This window comes from Taudactylus pleione, unplaced genomic scaffold, assembly GCF_031769625.1.
Source record: "Taudactylus pleione unplaced genomic scaffold, aTauple2 ptg000352l, whole genome shotgun sequence".
In the NCBI taxonomy this organism is placed as follows: Eukaryota; Metazoa; Chordata; class Amphibia; order Anura; family Myobatrachidae; genus Taudactylus; species Taudactylus pleione.
Genome location: NW_028284753.1, coordinates 240,892 through 260,421, shown reverse-complemented (window position 1 = coordinate 260,421; position 19,530 = coordinate 240,892). Strand labels below are relative to the sequence as shown.

At 49.6% G+C, this 19,530-nt stretch overlaps 1 protein-coding gene across 1 annotated transcript in view; it reads left to right on the top strand.

Annotated features, from left to right (window-relative positions):
* Positions 1-19,530, top strand: part of AR (androgen receptor) — a 455,147-nt gene that overhangs the window by 322,158 nt on the left and 113,459 nt on the right. Inside the window, exon 3 of the mRNA XM_088444238.1 lies at positions 13,131-13,247. Within this exon, the coding sequence (XP_088300364.1) occupies positions 13,131-13,247 (117 nt within the window). The remainder of the gene's footprint in view (positions 1-13,130; positions 13,248-19,530) is intronic.

Below are 19,530 nucleotides of genomic sequence, written 5' to 3'. Positions count from 1 at the left end.
GTAGTTGTGCCCCTTGTAGTATGCCCCCATTATAAGTGCCCCTTGTAGTATGCCCCCATTACAAGTGGCCCCAGTAGTTGTGCCCCCATTAGTTATGCCCCTTGTAGTATGCCCCCATTAGAAGTGCCCCCAGTAGTTGTGCCCCTTGTAGTATGCCCCCATTACAAGTGCCCCCAGTAGTTGTGCCCCTCATAGTATGCCCCCAGTAGCGCCGCCTTACACAGAAAAAAAAAAAACTTACCTGAATCCCCGCTCCTGCTTGTGACCGCAGCCATCCGCTCCTCTCTGCACTATGGGAGAGACGTCATGATGTCTCTCCCATGACCCCAGCGGGGGGACCCGGAAGACGGAGCTCATGAGTGAGCTCCAACCGGCTCCCTCCGTGCAGCAGCCAAAGTCTGTGTGACTCTCATTGGCTGGCGGCTGTGTGTTTGTTTCTGTGTAGGGCAGACCGCTATCACTGCATTCTGCCCTACACTCTACTCTCGTGAGAATCCGACATCAGGAGGCTGCCGTGCAGCCCCGAACGGGGATCCAAGTCAGGCGGGGAACACCCGAACAGCGTTCGGGTGGACTCGGACCCCCTGTGTTCGGAGCGGTTCGGATTCCACAGAATCCGAACCGCTCATCTCTAATATATATATTTCTGATGGCTGTGGGTTCTTGACAAACTGTGGGCCTGATTCAGCTTTGGAAATAGAGTGAGATATCTCTCTCAACTGATCATCTTTGTGAAACCATGCTGCACTGCGGGTGGGGCAGATTTAAAATGTGCAGAGAGATTTAGATTTGGGAGGGGGGTGTCCAAACTGACATCTAAATTGTAGAGTAATAATAAAGCTGTGCAGTATTTGTGGGCTACATGTAAGAGCAGCCATACATAAAAAAAAAAAAATATTTACAACCCTTGGTTTGTCCAGGTACACAGTAAAGTGCTATTTCTCACTCTGGGCCTGATTCAGAGCCGGACGCTCTGACAAGAGCACTCGCTCTGAATCAGGGCCCTCCTACCTGTTATTGGAGCGGCCTCCTGGCCGCTCGCATAGCTGTGGGTGACCACCCACAGCTTATGCGAGCGGCCAAAAAGATGGTCGCGATGGTCAAGACGAGACGCAAGCCCAGGAGTGCTTTTGGCTCTATCAGAGCCAAAAGCACTCCCACTGACATCACTAGTGATGTCAGTGGGGCCGGCCCCAGACGGTAGGTGTTCCCATGGGAACGCCTCCGTCTGGGCAGCCCTGCCTCCGGCACGCCCACCAAAGGGGGCGTGCTGTCACTCATCATCGACAGCACGCCCCCTTTGTAGCGAGACCATAGCGACAGCTTGGCCGTCGCTATTCGGGTCTCGCGCATGCGCACGACGGAGCTCCTTCCGTCGTGCGCATGCGCACTAGGGCACCATCGACCCGCTTGCGAGCACTCGCGAGCGGGTCAGAATCGGGCCCTCTATTCCCAACTCTGAATCAGGCCCTGAAATCAGACCGACACGTTGGACTTTCTATAATGCCACGTTTTATTGCTGAAATGGTGAGTTCCCTCCAAACTGTATTTTCTACATATATATTTTTTTTGTAGTTGCACTGAGGTTGCACCCCGTTATGATGGACTTATGAAGTGAGTGCGGGTCTGCATGGATTATATATATATATATATATATATACTGTATATATAATGCAAAGCCCAATATGCCTTTGCATGTGTGTCATGGGATAGCAGTATGTAAAAAAGTTGGTGCTATCATATGTAACATTTTGGAAATGCTCGGACCTGCATCAATTGTAAACTGACATCTCGTGAATCAGTATGAACAGGCTAGGCTGCTCATGGCATGGTGACGTGAATTATCGTCCTTCGAACAGGGCTTGATAGTGGGTACCTAACGGATGGTACATTCCATTTCCAAAGTTGTGCGTACATTCAACATTCTTTGATCTATGGTGTCACATGTGTACCGGGAATACCTCATAGAAGGCATTACCACCCGCCATGGACAGCGCAGAGGTGGACCACGGGTGCTTAATGATCATGGCCAGTGGTGTTTGGCCAGAATTGTTCATGGCAAGACAAGCGACACTGGCTCAAATCACATTCAATGCAGGATGTACCAGACCCATGTCCAGCAGGTCAGTGCAGCATTCTTTAGCTTCAATGGGAAATGGGAGAAGAAGACACACCAGAGTGCCCCTGTTAACACTACAACACTGCCTCACCTGGGCTTGTGACATCGCTAATTGTAACCTGGAGGACTGGCAAAATGTTCGATGAGTCATGGGTCTAGTTGTTTCAAGCTGATGGTAAGGTTCAAGTGTGGCGCACACTCCATGAGGCCATGGACCCCAGTTGTGGTTCCATAATAGTGTAGGGTGTGTTCACGTGGCTTTAGTTGGGTCCCCTGGTCTGCCTGAACTCGTCATTGACCAGTAACTGCTACATTGCATTGCTTGATGACCCCCACAACGATGGAATATTCCAGCAGAGAAATGCACAGTTCATCTGTACCAACTTGTCCAGAATTTGTTTGAGGAGCATTCTGTAGATTTGTGTGGCCATCACATTCACCTGAGATGAACCCAATCGACTATTTGTGGGATGTGGTGGAGAGGTCCATTCGCACCCAAAGTCCGGCACCTACAAAGATCAGGCAGCTTTGGAAAGCTATCTAGACGTCATGGGTCAACATCTCTCCAGAGGTCTTCCATCCACTTGTGGAATCGATGCCACATCAAGTTGTTGCACTTCGCCAGAGGGGGTCTTACATGATGCTAGGCACCTATGCCATGTCTTTTGGCACTTCAGGGTATATGCATCAAAAATACTAAAAACAGTCTACAGTCATTGAGATGAATTAAGGTATATCACTAAGAAGGGCTTATTTATGAAGTCCCTGTGCCTGGCCAAAAACAGTCTGTAGGATTTTTGCTATTTAGCAAAAGTTGCCACCGGTAACAAGTATCTCTGGCAGTAGCCATGTTCAGACAGAGAACAAGGAAGCACATGGCTATATATCTCTAAGATAAATATATACTTAGATCTATCTGTAATTGGTGGAGGGTGTTTGTGGGGGCACTAATCTGGCGCACCAGCTAATTATTTTCTTAAAATGCCACTGCGTTTTTTCTAAAATAAATTTTTTTTGCACTAATCACAGCATGAAAAATATTTAATATTTAGGGGCCCATTTACCAAAGAGACATAGGGCGGGATGTACTAACCATCGCATCCACGATGTGGTGTAGGGTCCGGTCAGATGAGAAAGACAACATGGCTGCGCCCATGACTGCTGCCGCATGAACTCCGATATGGAGGATTGCGTGGAAGTCAACAGGGCCCTGGGTATAGTACTCAGCATGTCACCCGCCGCTGCACCTGACGTCTGACAGCGTGGCTAGTCAGGGAAAGCCGACACCGTGGTCAATAATGGTAGATCCCAGGCTGAATCCTGACAGTGGTATAACCCCCGAAAATGCATTTTATCGCATTTACCGCATTTATCCCTTTAGCACATCACATCCATGACCCCTTTAGCACATCCCGTCCATGACCCCTTTAGCACTCGCTTATTGCTACACACATTGCCGTGCTCAACATGACACTAATCGGTGCACGTCACTGCGGTGGTATAAAGATGCACTTTCAGCTTTCACTGAAACCAAATTAATTTATGGTGACCATTGTCAGGATACTGTGCTTAACTCACTACACGCTGTACCTTCACACCATCCCCCCAGCCTTCATCCCTATGCCATACCAACAGAGATAGCTTTGCCGATAATTGCTACACACATTGCTGCGCTCAACATGACGCTAATCAGTGCACATACTGTAACTGCAGTGGTGTGAAGACGGTGGTGTGAAGACGCACTCACAGCTTTCAATAAAACCAAGTAAATTCATGTTGACCATTGTTAGGGTACTTTGACCTCCCCCCAACCTTTATTTCTTTGCAATGACACAGAGATGGCATTGCCGCTTTGAAAAGTATACTGCACATCTGAGCATGCGGCGTCTGGCAGCATTGACGTTATGCAGGGTCTAATTACTGTACCTGTTTTGGGTAAAGGTGGCGCTGAGACAAAGCATAGGCAAATGCAGGGGGGTTTATGGTTGTCTGGAAACCTCCCTCTCTAGCTCACGCCATGATGACCACAATAGAAATAGCATATATTGTAGTACTAAAGTTGCTTGTTTTTTAAGATCCCCTCAATAATTAGCACTACAGTACCTGTTGATCTTTTAAAACATGTCAGCCTGTAATGAATATACTTGTGCACCAACTAGGAGATCTGGAAAACATGCACTGTTATGGACCACCTATAGGGTCAATTATTAATACTGTATAATAATACACTATCCAATACATAAGGAGGCCAATCTGTACATCTATGTTATTAAAATGAGGTGCTATTTTGCTGAAACTTGCAGATATTAAAAAATATATCAGCATCTGTCCCAGTTGGACAATGTGTTAAGTACTGTATTAACCATACCAGTAACTCAAGGCAGCCACTGTAATATGGTAATGCACACGTGCAGTGACATGATTGCAGTGAATTATTATTTTTTTTTTTTAAATGACTGGCAGCTGTTAGAGGATATAGCAGCATTTATTTATTTTTTATTTATTGAAGACTGAAGTGAGCAACGTTGCCGCTCCAATGTTTTGCTGTACTGTACTGTATTTCTACAATATGGCTTTATAGCATCTTCTTCCATAGGCACTGGCAGCGGATCTGTTTACATTGTCCATTACGTGATTGGCCCACCTGTCAGGATTTGCTAGAATACTGTAGTGTCATCTCCATCCACTGCTATTGTAGTCAGATCTGTAGTTTTACTCAGTGGAGTACTGGCCACCCAGTGGTGAAGCTGTGTATTGCATGCCTTGGATACTGTCATGTCTCACGCCTCACCGCACTTTCCCGTAGTATTTTCATGCCACGACTTAGATGCCTGTAAAGTGCAACTTGAGCAACAACGACACATCTGTACATAGGCGAAATTATCTCTTACATGCTGTTTTTTTATTATTCACTTCACACGAACTATATGATTACAGCACATTCACTGCTCATTCCTTTGCACAGTCTTTTGGACTGATTGTGTGTTAATTAATCTAATTTGCTTGTGCTCTTCTTTCTTTTTCATTATGAAATGAAAAAATATTAAACTGTAATTCACAAACCAGTAATTGCGTATTTCACAGACTAGACTTTTATATCACAGTTTATGTAGTTTGGGGGTAATTTAAAGGAAGGAATATTTGCACTAAAAGCTGCTTTTACACTATAAGTTGCATTTACATGTTTATCTCACAATTTGTGCAATTCAGAAAATACACTTAAAACATACATGCCTACTTTTGAGACTCTCCTCCGGGAGCAGCCCAGAGGAGAGATGAAGTTGACTTGAGGTGGGGCAGAGCCCGGCGCTACGTGTCAATAAGCCCCGTCCCCCACTGGAAATGCCGCAAATCGCTGGTTAATCGGGCGGGGATGGGCCAATATGATATCATTTTCTTATAAACACGTCATACTGGCTCCTCCCCTTCACTGTGTACACGCGATTCGCGGGATTATCCTCCCCATAGTGCCCACTTCACTAGGAAGTGGGCAAGATGCGGGAGGGCTGTCTACTATTACGGGGGCGCGGGGAATGCCCGCAAATTCTGGAGACTCCCGCAACTTCCGGGAGAGGAGACCGGTATGACTTAAAAGTGTCCACATGAAAATACCTTTAAGAAAAATGAAGATACCCTTTCTGGAAACCACTTGGCCAATCTAGTCTGCCCTTTTTTACCTTTTGGTAACCTCAACCCCATGTAATCCTCAGTTCTTTGTAAGGATATTCTTATGCCTATCCCAAGCATGTTTAAATTGTTCTACTGTCTTATCCTCTACCACCTCTGATGGGAGGCTATTAGACTTTTCTACTACCCTTTCTGTGAAGTAATTTCTCTTAAAATTTCCTTTGAATCTACCTCCCTCCAGTTTCAGTACATGTCCTGGGAAGCAATCGGGAAGCCGACTGCCTATATACCGGCAGCCGGCTTCCCGACTGTCTTATCCCGGCAAGGGTCAAATGCTGGGCGTCTAGATGTAGATGCCCGCATTTCCCCAACGCCGGGAGACCGGCGCCCGGCATCACGATCGTAGTGATGCTGGGCGCCGCGAGCGGACAGCCGCGGGGGGGGTTAGGTTTAGGGCTCCCGGGGGGGACTTAGGGTTAGGCACCCCCCGGGAGGGTTAGGGTTAGGCTAGGGGGAGGGAGGGTTAGGGTTAGGCACCCCCGGGGGGGACTTAGGGTTAGACACCCCACCGGGGGACTTAGGTTTAGGCAGCGGGGAAGGGGGTGGTTAGGGTTAGGCACTTAGAGGGGGGATTAGGGTTAGGCACTTGGGGGGGAAGTTAGGGTTAGGCACCCCTAAGGAGAGTTAGGGTTAGGGGGGTTAGGTTAGTGGATACTTACCTATCCACGATCGGGATTTCCAGCGCTGTCGGGCTTCCGCTGCATCGCACTCTGCTCCTGTCGGGCTGCCGCTGACGGGAATCGAACCGTCGGCCATGCGGCCGGCGGTATATCATACCCATTCCCATGTCCTCGTGTTTTAGTACTTCTCTTCTTCTGAAGAATGCTCCCCTCCTGCACCTTGTAAAAACCCATGATATATTTGAAAGTTTCTATCATGTCCCCCCTTTCTCTTCTCTGCTCCAGACTATACATATTGAGATCTCTTAGTCTTTCCTGGTACGTTTTGTGATGTAGGCCATGCATCATTTTAGTTGAACTTCTTTGTACAATCTCTAATGTATTTTTCTACTTCAGGTTCCATAGGGGGTCCACAAGGTTGACCTTGGGGTCTAGCTGGATCTGGATCCACAGGCACCACACAGTTAAAGCTTTGCTGCTCCCAGGATGCACTGGGTCCATCCTCCTCTATACCCCGCCCCCAGCCACAGGCACCTCAGTATTAGTTGGTGCCCGGCCGGAGTCGTGTCACCTTAGTGGAGGGGGCTGCTTGGCAGCCCTAAACTTACTTTTAGAGTTACTTATTTTTTTTACTCTTCAGAGCGGCAGCTTCAGACTGTCCATTGGACGTCTAAGCTGCCGCTCCTACAACCCCGCTGGCGCCGCGATGCCAGTACAGATCTGGTGATCACAGCAGGACCCCAGAGTCTGCACTAGCACCGACTCTGGGCTCTCCCTCGACTGCTGCCAGAGCGCCGGGGACAAGGTAAGCCGCGGGTCACTGTTTGCAGTGAGCCGCGTGTGTAAAGCCTTTTTAATTGCAGTCGCATGCCTCCACTCTCTGGGGATAGACTGGAGGCGCTAGCTAGTGGCGGTGGGCTCCCCCTCCCCGGAGGCATACCCCGCAAGGAGAGCGGATGTGGATTCCAAGAAAGGCCAGGAGGCCTTACCCTTTAATGGGGAGATTTTGTTTGGCCCTGACCTGGACAAAATTGTTGATATCTTGGCAAAGTCTAAATCGGTGTTTCTGCCATCAGCAGCCTTCTAAAGCTAGGACCTCAGCCTTTCGGTCCTTTCGGACTCAGGGTAAGTCCGAGGGTCAATCCTTCCCGATGTAATCATCAACCAAGACTGCCCCTAAACCAAAGAAGCAGGACTGGAGCACTAGACGCCCTGCTTCCAAGCCGAAGATAAGCCTTCAGCCTGATGGGACGGGCCTCTCTCTGGGGGATCCCAGAGTGGGGGCCGACTTCTTCAATTCACCCAGTGCTGGTGCAATACCACCACGGATGCTTGGGTACAAGAAGTGGTCTCTCAGGGGTACGCCCTGTCCTTCAGGTACAGACCCCCTCAACAGTTCTTCTGCATGAGTCTTTCTCAAGACAAGACCAAGGCATTGCAGATCCAGAAAGCCATAGAGTCCTTGCTGAAAGCAGGGGTTGTTGTTCCCGTTCCGTCATCTCAACGTGGGATGGGTTACTACTCTTCTCTATTTCAAAACCCAATGCGTCTCATTGGCCCATTCTCAACCTGAAATCGTTGAACAAGTTTCTGAGAGTGCCCACTTTGAGGTTGGAAACCTTGCTTTCCATCATTCTGGCTATGGAACTGGGGGATTATATGGTCTCCCTGGATATCCAGGACGCCTACCTCCATGTTCCAATAGCTCCTGCACACCAGCAGTATCTGAGGTTTGCTATACAACATCTTCACTTCAAGTTTCAGGCTCTGCCCTTTTTGTCTTTCTACAGCTCCGAGGGTGTTCACCAAAGTGATGGCTGTCATAGCTGCCCAGCTGCACAGCCAGGGTATACGGCTTCTTCTCCTATTGCTGGCAGGCTCTTCGGAGGTCCTTTTGCAACATCTACATCTGACGATCGCTTGTCTCCAAGCGCACAGGTGGCTGATAAACTGGAAGAAGTCCTCCCTCATTCCATCACAGAGGATGGTTCATTTGGGAGTCATTCTATACTCTCTTCAGCAAAGGATCTTCCTTACTCCAGAAAAGGTTTCCTCCCTACAACTACGGGTGAGCAGTTGTTTGAAGACTTCCCAAGTGTCGGTTCACTCGGCAATGAGAGTTCTGGGGTCCATGGTGTCGACGTTCGACATGGTGGATTATGCCCAGTTTCATTCCAGGCCCCTGCAGGGGCTGATTCTATCCAAATGGAACGGGTTACAACACCGAATCAGGACTCAGATGCTTGTGTTGTCTCTGGAGGTGTGCCTGTCGATGACCTGGTGGCTTCAGACAACTCATCTCACCAAGGGCCACCCCTTTTGGATCCCAGACTGGGTCCTGCTCATGACGGATGCCAGTCTCCGGGTTAGGGGGCGGTGTCGGGTCCCCTTTCACTTCAGGGCCGTTGGACGGCGGAAGAAGCCGTTCTTCCCATCAGTATTATGGAGCTTCATGCCATGTACAGGGCCTTCCAGTTGTCCGGTCACACTCTTCACAGAAGGGCAATGCAAGTTCAGTCCGACAATGCCACCACAGTGGCGTACATCAACCGTCAAAGGGGGACTTACAGTCGAGCAGCAATGTCGGAGGTGTCACGCATCCTGTCGGGTGGAATGCCACCTTCCGGCCATCTCGGCAGTCTTCATCCCAGAAGTTCTCAACTGGGAAGCGGACTTCCTCAGCCCTCACGACGTGCATCCCAGGGAATGGTCCCTTCATCCAGATGTATTTCAATTGCTCATGGACAAGTGGGGACTGCCGGAGGTGGACCTCATGGCCTCCCGTCACAATCACAAATTGCCTGTGTACGGGTCCAGGACAAGAGACGCCGCGCAAGCCTGGTGGACACGCTGTCAATGAAATGGACATTTCAGCTGGCGTATCTTTTCCCTCCAATAGCCTTGCTGCCTCGGGTCCTTTGGAAATTCAAACAGGATGGCGTTATGCTTCTGCTGGTGGCACCGGCTTGGCCCAGACATCCCTGGTACTCCGATCTTCGGGGTCTATCCATCGACGTTTCATTTCTTCTGCCTCAACGTCAGGACCTGTTGTCTCAGGGGCTCTGACTTTACCCAGATCTGGGTCGTCTGTCTTTGATGGCGTGGCTCTTGAGACATCCGTCTTTAGGGCCCGGGTTTTTTCAGCTCGGTCATCAGCACAATGTTACAGGCATGTAAGCCTGCTTCCGCCAGGATTTACCACAGAGTGTGGCATACTTATTTTCAATGGTGTGAGTCCAGAAACTATGATCCTCAAGCGTTTCGTGTTTCTAGGATTTTGGCGTTCCTTCAGTCTGGATTGGACTTAGGTTTACGCTTCGCTTCGTTGAAAGTTCACGTGTCTGCACTTTCTGGGTGGTTCCAGCATAGAATCGCTACTTTGCCTGATGTCCGCACCTTTTTCCAGGGTGTCCTCAGGATTCAGCCTCCCTTTATTCCACCAGTGGCTCCTTGGGATTTGGCAGTGGTGCTTCGGGCCTTGCAGGGTCCTCCATTTGAACCTCTCGAGTCGGTGGAACTCAAGTGGATGACACTTAAGACTGTTTTTCTCCTGGCAATTGCTTTGGCCAGGAGAGTGTCAGAATTAGGCGCACTTTCTTGCCGTTCTCCTTTTCTGATTTTTCACCAGTACAGGGCAGTGCTCTCAAAGTTTATATTGATCGCACTAGTTCCATTTGCAAATCTGATTCTTTGTTTGTCCTCTTTGGTTTCCACGAGAGGGGTTAGCCTGCCAACAAACAAACTTTGGCCCGTTGGCTTCATTTGGTTATTTGTGAGGCTTATTCACAGGAGGGTTTACCTGTTCCGGCCTCTGTTAAGGCTCATTCCACTCGGTATGTGGGTCTCTCGTGGGCTGCTGGCCGTGGCCCCTCGGCTGTTCAGCTGTGTAAGGCGGCCATCTGGTCTTCCATTCAGACTTTTCTACGGTTCTATAAGTTTGACACCTTCGCCTCTCAGGATGCATCCTTCGGGTGCCGGATTCTCCTTTCAGCGCAGGAGCATCCCCGCCCTTAGTGGTACTGCTTTGTGACATCCCCAAGGTCAACCCTGTAACCCCCTATGGAACCTGAAGTAGAAAACAAGAGATATGGTAAGAACTTACCTTTGTTATCTCTGTTTCTACGAGGTCCATAGGGTCCACAGGGCACCTGGTTTCATATGGGCTATGTGGCTGGTCACCGTTTTTCCGTCTCTCCCTTTGCGTGAGTATGGTTCTTGTGTGTTCCAGTCTTCATTCTCTCTGTTTTTATCTTCTCCGGCCTTGGCTACTTACCAACTGAGGTGCCTGTGGCTGGGGCCTGGTATAGAGGAGGATGGACCCAGTGCATCCTGGGAGCAGCAAAGCTTAACTGCGTGGTGCCCGTGGATCCAGATCCAGCTATACCCCAAGGTCAACCCTGTGGACCCTATGGACCTCGCAGAACTGAACACAGTATTCTAGATGAGGCCGTACCAATGAAATATATAGGGGCATTATTACTTCTTTCTTCCTGCTGCGGATTCCTCTCCCTATGCAACTAAGTATCTGACTTGCCTTTCTCATTGCTTTGTTACAATGCTTACCTGCCTTTAAGTCCCCTGAAATAGTGACCCCTAGATCCATTTCCTCCTCTGTAGTTTTCATTAGAGTACCCTCAATGCTATATTTAGCTTTTGGGTTCTTGAGACCCAAGTGCATAATTTTGCATTTGTTAGCATTAAACTGTAGTTGCCATGTTCTTGACCATTCCTCTAGTCTACCTAGATCCTCTATCATTTGTCTTACCCCTCCAGGTGTGTCTACCATGTTGCATATTTTTGTGTCATCTCCAAAAATGCATACTTTCCCTTTAATACCATTTGCAATGTCACCAACAATGATATTAAAAAGCACTGGTCCAAGTACAGAACCTTGGGGTACACCACTTGTAACATTTCCCTCCTAAAGGTGCATACACACTGTGCGATCAGGAAAGACAGTACGATTACGACATTGTAATCGTACCGTCGTTCCTGATCCCCTGCAGTGCCTACACTGAACGATATCATTCGTGCAGGCACACTCCATCGTTCCTGAACATGACTAATCTGTCGTTATCGGCCGATTGGCCTGCATGTTCAGGCGATGGACAATGTCGGAAACGACCAGTGGGCGCGCGCATCGCTGGTCGTTTCCTACATTTTAGTGCACGATTTGTGCATGATTACTGAGCGATTGCACGATTACGATGTCGTAATCGTGCAATCGCTCAGTAATATCGTCCAGTGTATACGCACCTTAAGACTGCAATTCATTTACTACAACTCTGTTTCCTATTCTGCAACCAAGTTCTTATCCATTTAACCATCTTAGAATCCAGTCCCAAAGTTTGAAGTTTATTTATCAGTCTGTGATGCGGGACCGTGTCAAAAGCCTTACTAAAGTCTAGATAAGCTACATCTATGGCCCCCCATTGATCTATTACTTTAGTCACCCAGTCAAAAAAATCAATAAGATTTGTGTGGCATGATCTCCCCCTAGTAAACCCATGCTGTTTGGGATCCTGCAATTTGTTGGATTTGACATGTTCCACAACTCTTTCTTTTAATAGTGATTCCATTACTTTCCCTACTACTGATGTAAGGCTCACTGGTCGGTAGTTACTTGCCTTTTCTTGCTTCCACTGTTGTACAGTGGGATTACATTTGCTCTTTTCCAGTCCTCTGGAATTACTCCTGTAGCTAGAGACTGGTTGAACAACTTGGTTAATGGTGTTAGCAGCACACCTTTAAACTCTTTCACTATCCTTGGATGTATCCCATTTGGCCCCATTGATTTGTCCACTTTCAGTTTTGTCAGTTCTGTTAGGACCTTTTCCTCTGTAAGTATACTGTACTTGTATCTACCTCATGTATAGCCTTGCAACTTAACTGTGGCCCCTTCTCCTCTCCTTCTGTAGTGAATACCGAGCATAAATAACCATTTAGATGATCTGCTATGGCCTTCTCTCCCTCCACCAGACTCTCACTGTCTGTCTTCATGCGTTTGTCCATTCTGCAGCATTTGTTCTTTATGCGTTTGTTCCTTCTGCAGCATTCAGGTGACACCTTTAATCATCACCTTGATGGTGAATGGTGAATGGTATTCTATTTGTAAAAAAAATAAATTAGATTATTAGTGGCAATTGCAGGGAGTGGGACATCATAGGTGCAAGAGAGGCTGCTAACAGTGGGTTGTGACAGGCTGAAGTGATGACACCATAACAGAGAAACCTACTGAGTGGGGCTCACATGTTATTAGGACAACCGACCCTAGCCTGTTTAGCATGGGCCTGAATCACCCACAGGAACAATTGTTGTGATAAAATATAGTTATAATATAAGTGAGAATTGAGCATTTATAGCTGGGGTGCTATTAGTGCCAGCAAACCCTGCCAGCCGTAAACTGGATAAGTATTGTGCCAGCATACACGTTTGCCAAAACATGCTGGTGATTGTAGAACTACTAGAGCGAGCATAAGCGGACATCCAGGGCTCGCTGTTAAATAAACATATTGGCACCATGAAAGAAATCTTTCAATAAAATAACATCACCTCCCTCACATTCACTTTTATCAGTTTATTCTTCACCTAAATCCATGGGGGATGCTGCACTATCTTCAAACTTATTATCCTGTGGGAAAACTTGGTAATGACTGTCATGTCCTTCTATCTCACGATCATCCTATCTCTTCATCCCCATTTAGGAAAGCAGAAATATCTATGTGCCAGCCGGAATGACTGCACGATTGACAAATTCCGGAGGAAAAACTGTCCATCGTGTCGCTTGCGGAAATGTTATGAGGCCGGTATGACATTGGGCGGTAAGTTTGCAATGGCACATTGAGTATTCAAACAAACATATGTACATATGTAAATGTCTATGTTGTGTAATACAGTATTGAGCACTCTTTGGCACCCTATTGTGGCTGATCTAAGGCTGTCGTGATGCTCTGCCATGGAGGTGGAACATATAGTTAAACAACAGCTGGCTTTCCAAGGTTACTCGTCCCTGATTAGAAGACAGTTTATTGTGTCTATCTAAACAATGTAGATACATTCATTTATAGCCCTGTATCCCAGTTATTCTGCCAGACACACTTTTATCATTTGCACCCCTAACACATATATACCTTCAGTACTCCATAATATGTAATGTATTCTTTTTTAATGACATTTGATACATCTATCATCTCAAATGAACAGTGTTATTTTCTGTCTTTTTGTGACCTTGTAAATGTCAATAAACACTTATTTCTACATAAGGGTCCATAGGGTATCCACAGGATACCTTGGAGGTATAGGTGATGACGTCAGGCATCGGGCACCATAGAGTTAAGTTTTCAGCCTCCCAGGATGCACTAGGGTCCCAATCCTATACCCCGCCCCCGAGCCAAGGCATCCCAGTTTCGTTGGTGCCTGGCTCGGAGTCGGAGCACATGTTTAGAGGGGGGCTAAGGATAGCCCCTGAAGTTTTCTTCATGGCAGCTGTGGCTGCACATCTGGGAGTACAGCATGGACAGTCACTGCTGACGTCCTTGCTGTCTCCCCTACACCCCGCCGGTACCAGAACGACGGTACTGATCCGGGGATGCTGGTAAGCATCTGGGGTCACGGCTAGTGGTGACCCCAGATGTTTCGGACCATGGCCGGATTCAAGGGGCAGCAGGTAAGCAGTCGGGGTCCCGCGGTGGGTCCACAGTCCCCAGGCAGGGGGCTCCCTGGGGACTGGCTGCAGCGTGGAGCCAGGTAACTAACCTCCGCTTCCACTACCCTGGGACAGCAGGCCGCAGCTGAGCAGCAAGCGCTGCGGCGTCCCAGGGGTTAATTGCATGCCAGGGGAGCGCGCCTTCCCTGTATACAGCCGACGCCTCCCCCGCTGCACACAGCCCTCTCTGCGCTGCCGATTGGTCCTGTGGAAGCGCTCCTCCCCCAGGCCAGCCTCCTCTCTGCTCCTCGGTGGCCATCTTTGTATGGTGAACGCTGCTGGAGCTGCTGGCGGTGGCATCGCGGTCTGGGTCCCCCGGCATACCTCTCCTCCGTTGAAACAGGTCTGTGTATGCAGCGCTGTGTCCTACCAGACTCTGTGTCTGTGTAGTTTAGGAACAGCGCTGATAGTGCAGGGATTAATTTCTTCTGCATAGTATGTGACTTCTGCTAGCGTCTGCTGCCTGTACTTTCACTTTCTACTGTCAGCCATTTTACTGTCCCTGCTCTTCCTCTGCTAAAGCCCTTGCGGTGCGGTGATTGCAGGGTAGTTCTCCCACTATACTAACGAGTATCAGTGAGAGGGGTCATATACTTACCATCATGTCTGAGAGTGAATTTCCTCTCCAGCTTATGTGTACTAAGTGCAATGTACCAATAGCGGAGGGGGAGGGTAACGCGGAGGGGCTATGTCGGCAGTGTTATTTATTGGCGCGGCCAATTACTGTCACGGCTCCGGTACAGGAACCTCCCTGGGCTTGTTTCGCTAAAGCGCTTACAACCCTAGTGGGCCAGTTAGCTCCGCCACCTGCATTTTCCCAGATGTGATTGTCCCAGCAGTCAGTGGTGTCGTCACCCATGCAGGGGTTCCCGAGACAACTGATGGTACCCCACAGTCTCGCTATTTCCCCTCCCCAGGTTTCACAGGAGCCTGCGTGGGTTAATTCACTGACAAATTCGGTACAGCATTTGTCGGACGTGTTACAAGGGGAGTCTGTGTTGCGGCCACATAAGCGGCCTGTGGCGTCTCTGTCTGCTCCTTATGAGGATGACGACGTGACGTCTGATGATGGTGAGATTCTGGATCTATCTGACCAAGAACCTCTCCGTACTAAAGAGTCGGACGCTAAGTCCAAGGTTTATATTCCTGGCCTTATTCGGGCAGTCCGCACGGCTTTAGTTATTGATGATGACGATCCTCCGGTGTCCAAGTCCAAATATGCCTTTTTTAAGGATATTAAGGGTGACGCCACAGTGTTTCCTCTTTCGGGTCAGTTAGTAGACCATTTAGAGGAGGCGTGGAAACACCCTGGTAAACGGTATCAGCCTCAGAGGCGCTTAGCTGTGGCTTATGCGTTTGCGGACAATTATTTTTCTAAGTGGGAATCCCCTCCACAAGTGGATTCTCATGTGACATGCCTAGTCCGAAGTGCCACCTTGCCCATGCCCTCCATGTCCTCCTTGAAGGATGCTACGGACCGCAAGGTGGAGATCTGCCTAAAGTCCATTTATTCCCTCGCGGGGGGACATCCAGACCGGCTATGGCCGTATGTTGGGTAGCCAGAGCTATGGAGCGCTGGGCTGATAGTTTGGAGGCGTCTTTGGATTCCGACTGTTCAGCTGAACAGGCCGAGTTGGTAGGCAATCTCCGGGATTCTGCCACTTACATCAATGAAGCGGCCTTGGATATCAGTATCCTCACATCTTCGGATTTCTTCGGCTGTTGCTGCCGTCGCACCTTATGGTTGCGATCTTGGGAGGCGGACGCTGATTCCAAAAAGGGCTTAGAAGCTTTTCCTTTTAATGGAGAAGTCCTATTTGGTCCGGATCTGGACAAAATTGTAGCCACGCTGGCGGCAGCCAAATCTGCATGTCTCCCGTCTGCTACGGACCCTTCAAATTCGGGTACGTCGTCCTTTCGGCCTTACAGGGCCCAGGGTAGGCCTAAAGCACAGTCTTTTCCCCGACAGGCTGGGCCCAAGAAATCGGCCAAGCCCAGGAAACAGGCCTGGAGTACCAGACGTCCGGCCCCTAAGTCAGATGACAAACCTGCGGCCTGATGGTCCGGGCCTCCCTTTGGGGGATCCCAAAGTGGGAGGCCACCTGCTGCAGTTCGCCCAGTGTTGGTCGATAACCACGACAGACAATTGGGTTCACAAGGTGGTTTCTCACGGGTATGCCCTCTCCTTTCGGCACAGGCCCCCATCCCAGTTCTTCACCACGGGCCTTCCATTAGACCGGAAGAAAGCCTTGGAACTGCGGAAGGTTTTGCACACTGTGCTCCAGGCTGAAGTTATAGTGCCTGTTCCATTCTCCCAGAGGGGCCAGGGCTTCTATTCCAATCTATTTTTGGTGCAGAAACCCAATGGGTCGTACCGTCCAATTCTCAACCTCAAGGCCCTCAACAAGTCCTTGCGGGTGCCGCGGTTTCAGATGGAGACCCTACGGTCCATCATTCTGGCGCTGGAACCTGGGGATTACATGGTGTCATTGGACATACAGGACGCTTACCTGCATGTCCCTATTCTTTTGCGCCATCAGCAGTTCCTCAGGTTTGCAATCCGCAATGATCACTTCCAGTTCCGGGCGTTACCTTTTGGCCTGGCGACAGCACCACGAGTGTTCACCAAGGTCATGGCGGTCATGGCGGCTTCCCTGCGGCTGCAGGGAATCCGCATGTTGCCGTACCTAGACGACCTTCTGTTGGTGGCAGGATCTCCAGAGCTCCTTCTACGCCACGTGGACCTGATGATTGCAGTACTGCAACGTCACGGCTGGTTAATAAACTGGCAAAAGTCCACCCTGATCTCGTCTCAGAGGATTCTGCACCTCGGAGCCTTATTGGACTCCAGACAGCAGAGGATCTTTGTGACGGGGGAAAAGATCTCTGCCTTACAGTTGAGGGTGCGCAGTTGTCTGCAGAGTCGCAGAGTGTCTCTGCACTCGGTGATGAGGTTACTGGGCTCCATGGTGTCAGTATTCGACATGGTGGAATATGCCCAGTTTCACTCCAGACCTCTGCAGCAATTGAGCCTGTCCAAATGTAACGGCCTGCCTCAGAGTCTAAAGTCCCAGACGATGGTGCTCACTCCGGAGGTTCGCCTGTCTCTAGCCTGGTGGTTGCAGACGACCCACCTCAACAAGGGTCGTCCATTTTGGGTGGCGAACTGGGTCCTGTTAACAATGGATGCCAGCCTTCGGGCTGGGGAGCTGTCATGGGTCCACACTTGTTCCAGGGCAGGTGGACTCAGGCAGAAAAGGAGCTTCCAATAAACATCTTGGAACTCCGCGCGGTTTTCAATGCTCTCCAGCAGGCACATCGGGTTCTCCAAGGTCACCCCGTGCAGGTCCAGTCGGACAACACCACCCCTGTCGCCTACATAAATCGACAAGGATGCACCCGAAGTCGGGCAGCACTCGTAGAGGTGACCCGCATCCTGGTGTGGGCAGAGCGCAATCTCCCGGCCATATCAGCAGTATTCATCCCGGGAGTCCTAAACTGGGAGGCAGATTTTCTCAGTCACCAGGACGTACATCCGGGGGAATGGTCTCTGCACCAGGACGTCTTTCAACTTCTGGTGGACAGGTGGGGTCTTCCAGAGAAGGACCTCATGGCGTCACGGCACAACAACAAGTTGCCGGTGTACGGGTCTCGAACAAGAGACGAAAAGGCGTCTCTGGTGGATGCTCTGTCCGTCCAGTGGACGTTCCAGTTTGCTTATCTCTTTCCTCCGTTTTCCCTTCTTGCGCGGGTAATCCAGAAAATCAAACAGGAGGGAGGTATGCTCCTGTTGATAGCTCCCTCGTGGCCCATGCGGCACTGGTTCTCAGACCTTCAGAGTCTGTCCATGGACATTCCTCTGCAGTTGCCGCTACGACCGGACCTGCTATCACAGGGTCCTTGTCTTCACCCCGACCTGGCTTGGTTGTCTTTGACGGCGTGGCTGTTGAGACGGCCATGTTAAGGTCCGGGGGTTTTCCAGCTCTGTGGTACAAACTATGCTAAGAGCTCGGAAACCATCTTCTGCAAGGATACACCATCGTGTGTGGCATACGTTCTTCCAGTGGTGTCGCCCGAGAGGTTATGCCCCTCGGGAGTTCCGTCTGTCTAGAGTGTTAGCTTTCCTACAGGCGGGGCTAGACCATGGGCTTCGCCTTGCTTCTCTGAAGGTGCAAGTGTCTGCCCTGTCAGTCTGGTTCCATCGTAGGATTGCTGCGATCCCTGATGTGCGCACCTTTATGCAAGGTGTTCTTCGAATTCAGCCACCTTTTGTTCCACCGGTGGCGCCTTGGGATTTAGCTGTGGTCCTGAGGGCTCTCCAAGGACCGCCGTTTGAACCACTGGGCTCAGTGGACCTTAAATGGCTGACAACTAAAACAATATTCCTTCTGGCCATTGCTTCGTCCAGACGTGTTTCTGACTTAGGGGCTCTCTCCTGTAGACCCCCTTTTCTGATTTTTCATAGGAACAGGGCGGTGCTGCGCACTTGTCCTGGATTCCTTCCAAAAGTTGTTTCAAGTTTCTATATCAACGAGGAAATCGTTGTGCCGGCTTTTAACTCACCTAATCTTTCAGTGGGTGAGGCCACTTTGGACGTTGTGCTGGCTTTACGGATTTATGTTGACCGCACTTCTTCGTTTAGGAAGTTGGATGCCTTGTTTGTCCTCTATGGCTTCCGTAAAAAGGGTTGGCCTGCTTCAAAGCAAACTTTGGCAGGTTGGATTCATATGGCAATTTCAGAAGCTTATCTTCATGAAGGCCTTCCGGTTCCATCCTCTGTGAGGGCTCATTCCACTAGGTCTGTGGGTCCTTCGTGGGCAGCTCGACGTGGTGCCTCTGCAGTCCAGATCTGCAAGGCTGCCACGTGGTCCTCTGTCCACACCTTTGTGAGGTATTACGCGTTTGACACCTTTGCCTCTCAGGATGCTTCCTTCGGGCGGCGGATTCTCCTTTCAGCACAGGAGCGTCCCCACCCTTAAAGGATACTGCTTTGGGACATCCCCAAGATATCCTGTGGATACCCTATGGACCCTGATGTAGAAAATATGAGATATGGCAAGAACTTACCTTTGTTATCTCTATTTCTACGAAGTCCATAGGGTTCCACAGGACTCCCGCCCTGTCGCACCTGTGCTGCAGATGGGCTTTACTCTGGTCACCATTTTTTTTTCGTCTCCCTCTGGTGAGAATGTGATTCTTGTATGTGTCCCGATCTTTTTTCTCTCTCTTCATTCTCCTCCTCCGGCCATTGGCTTGGTACGTAACTGAGATGTCTTGGCTCGGGGGCGGGGTATAGGAGGGAGACCCTAGTGAATCCGGGGAGGCTGAAAACTTAACTCTCTGGTGCCCGATGCCTGACGTCATCACCTATACCCCCAAGGTATCCTGTGGAACCCTAT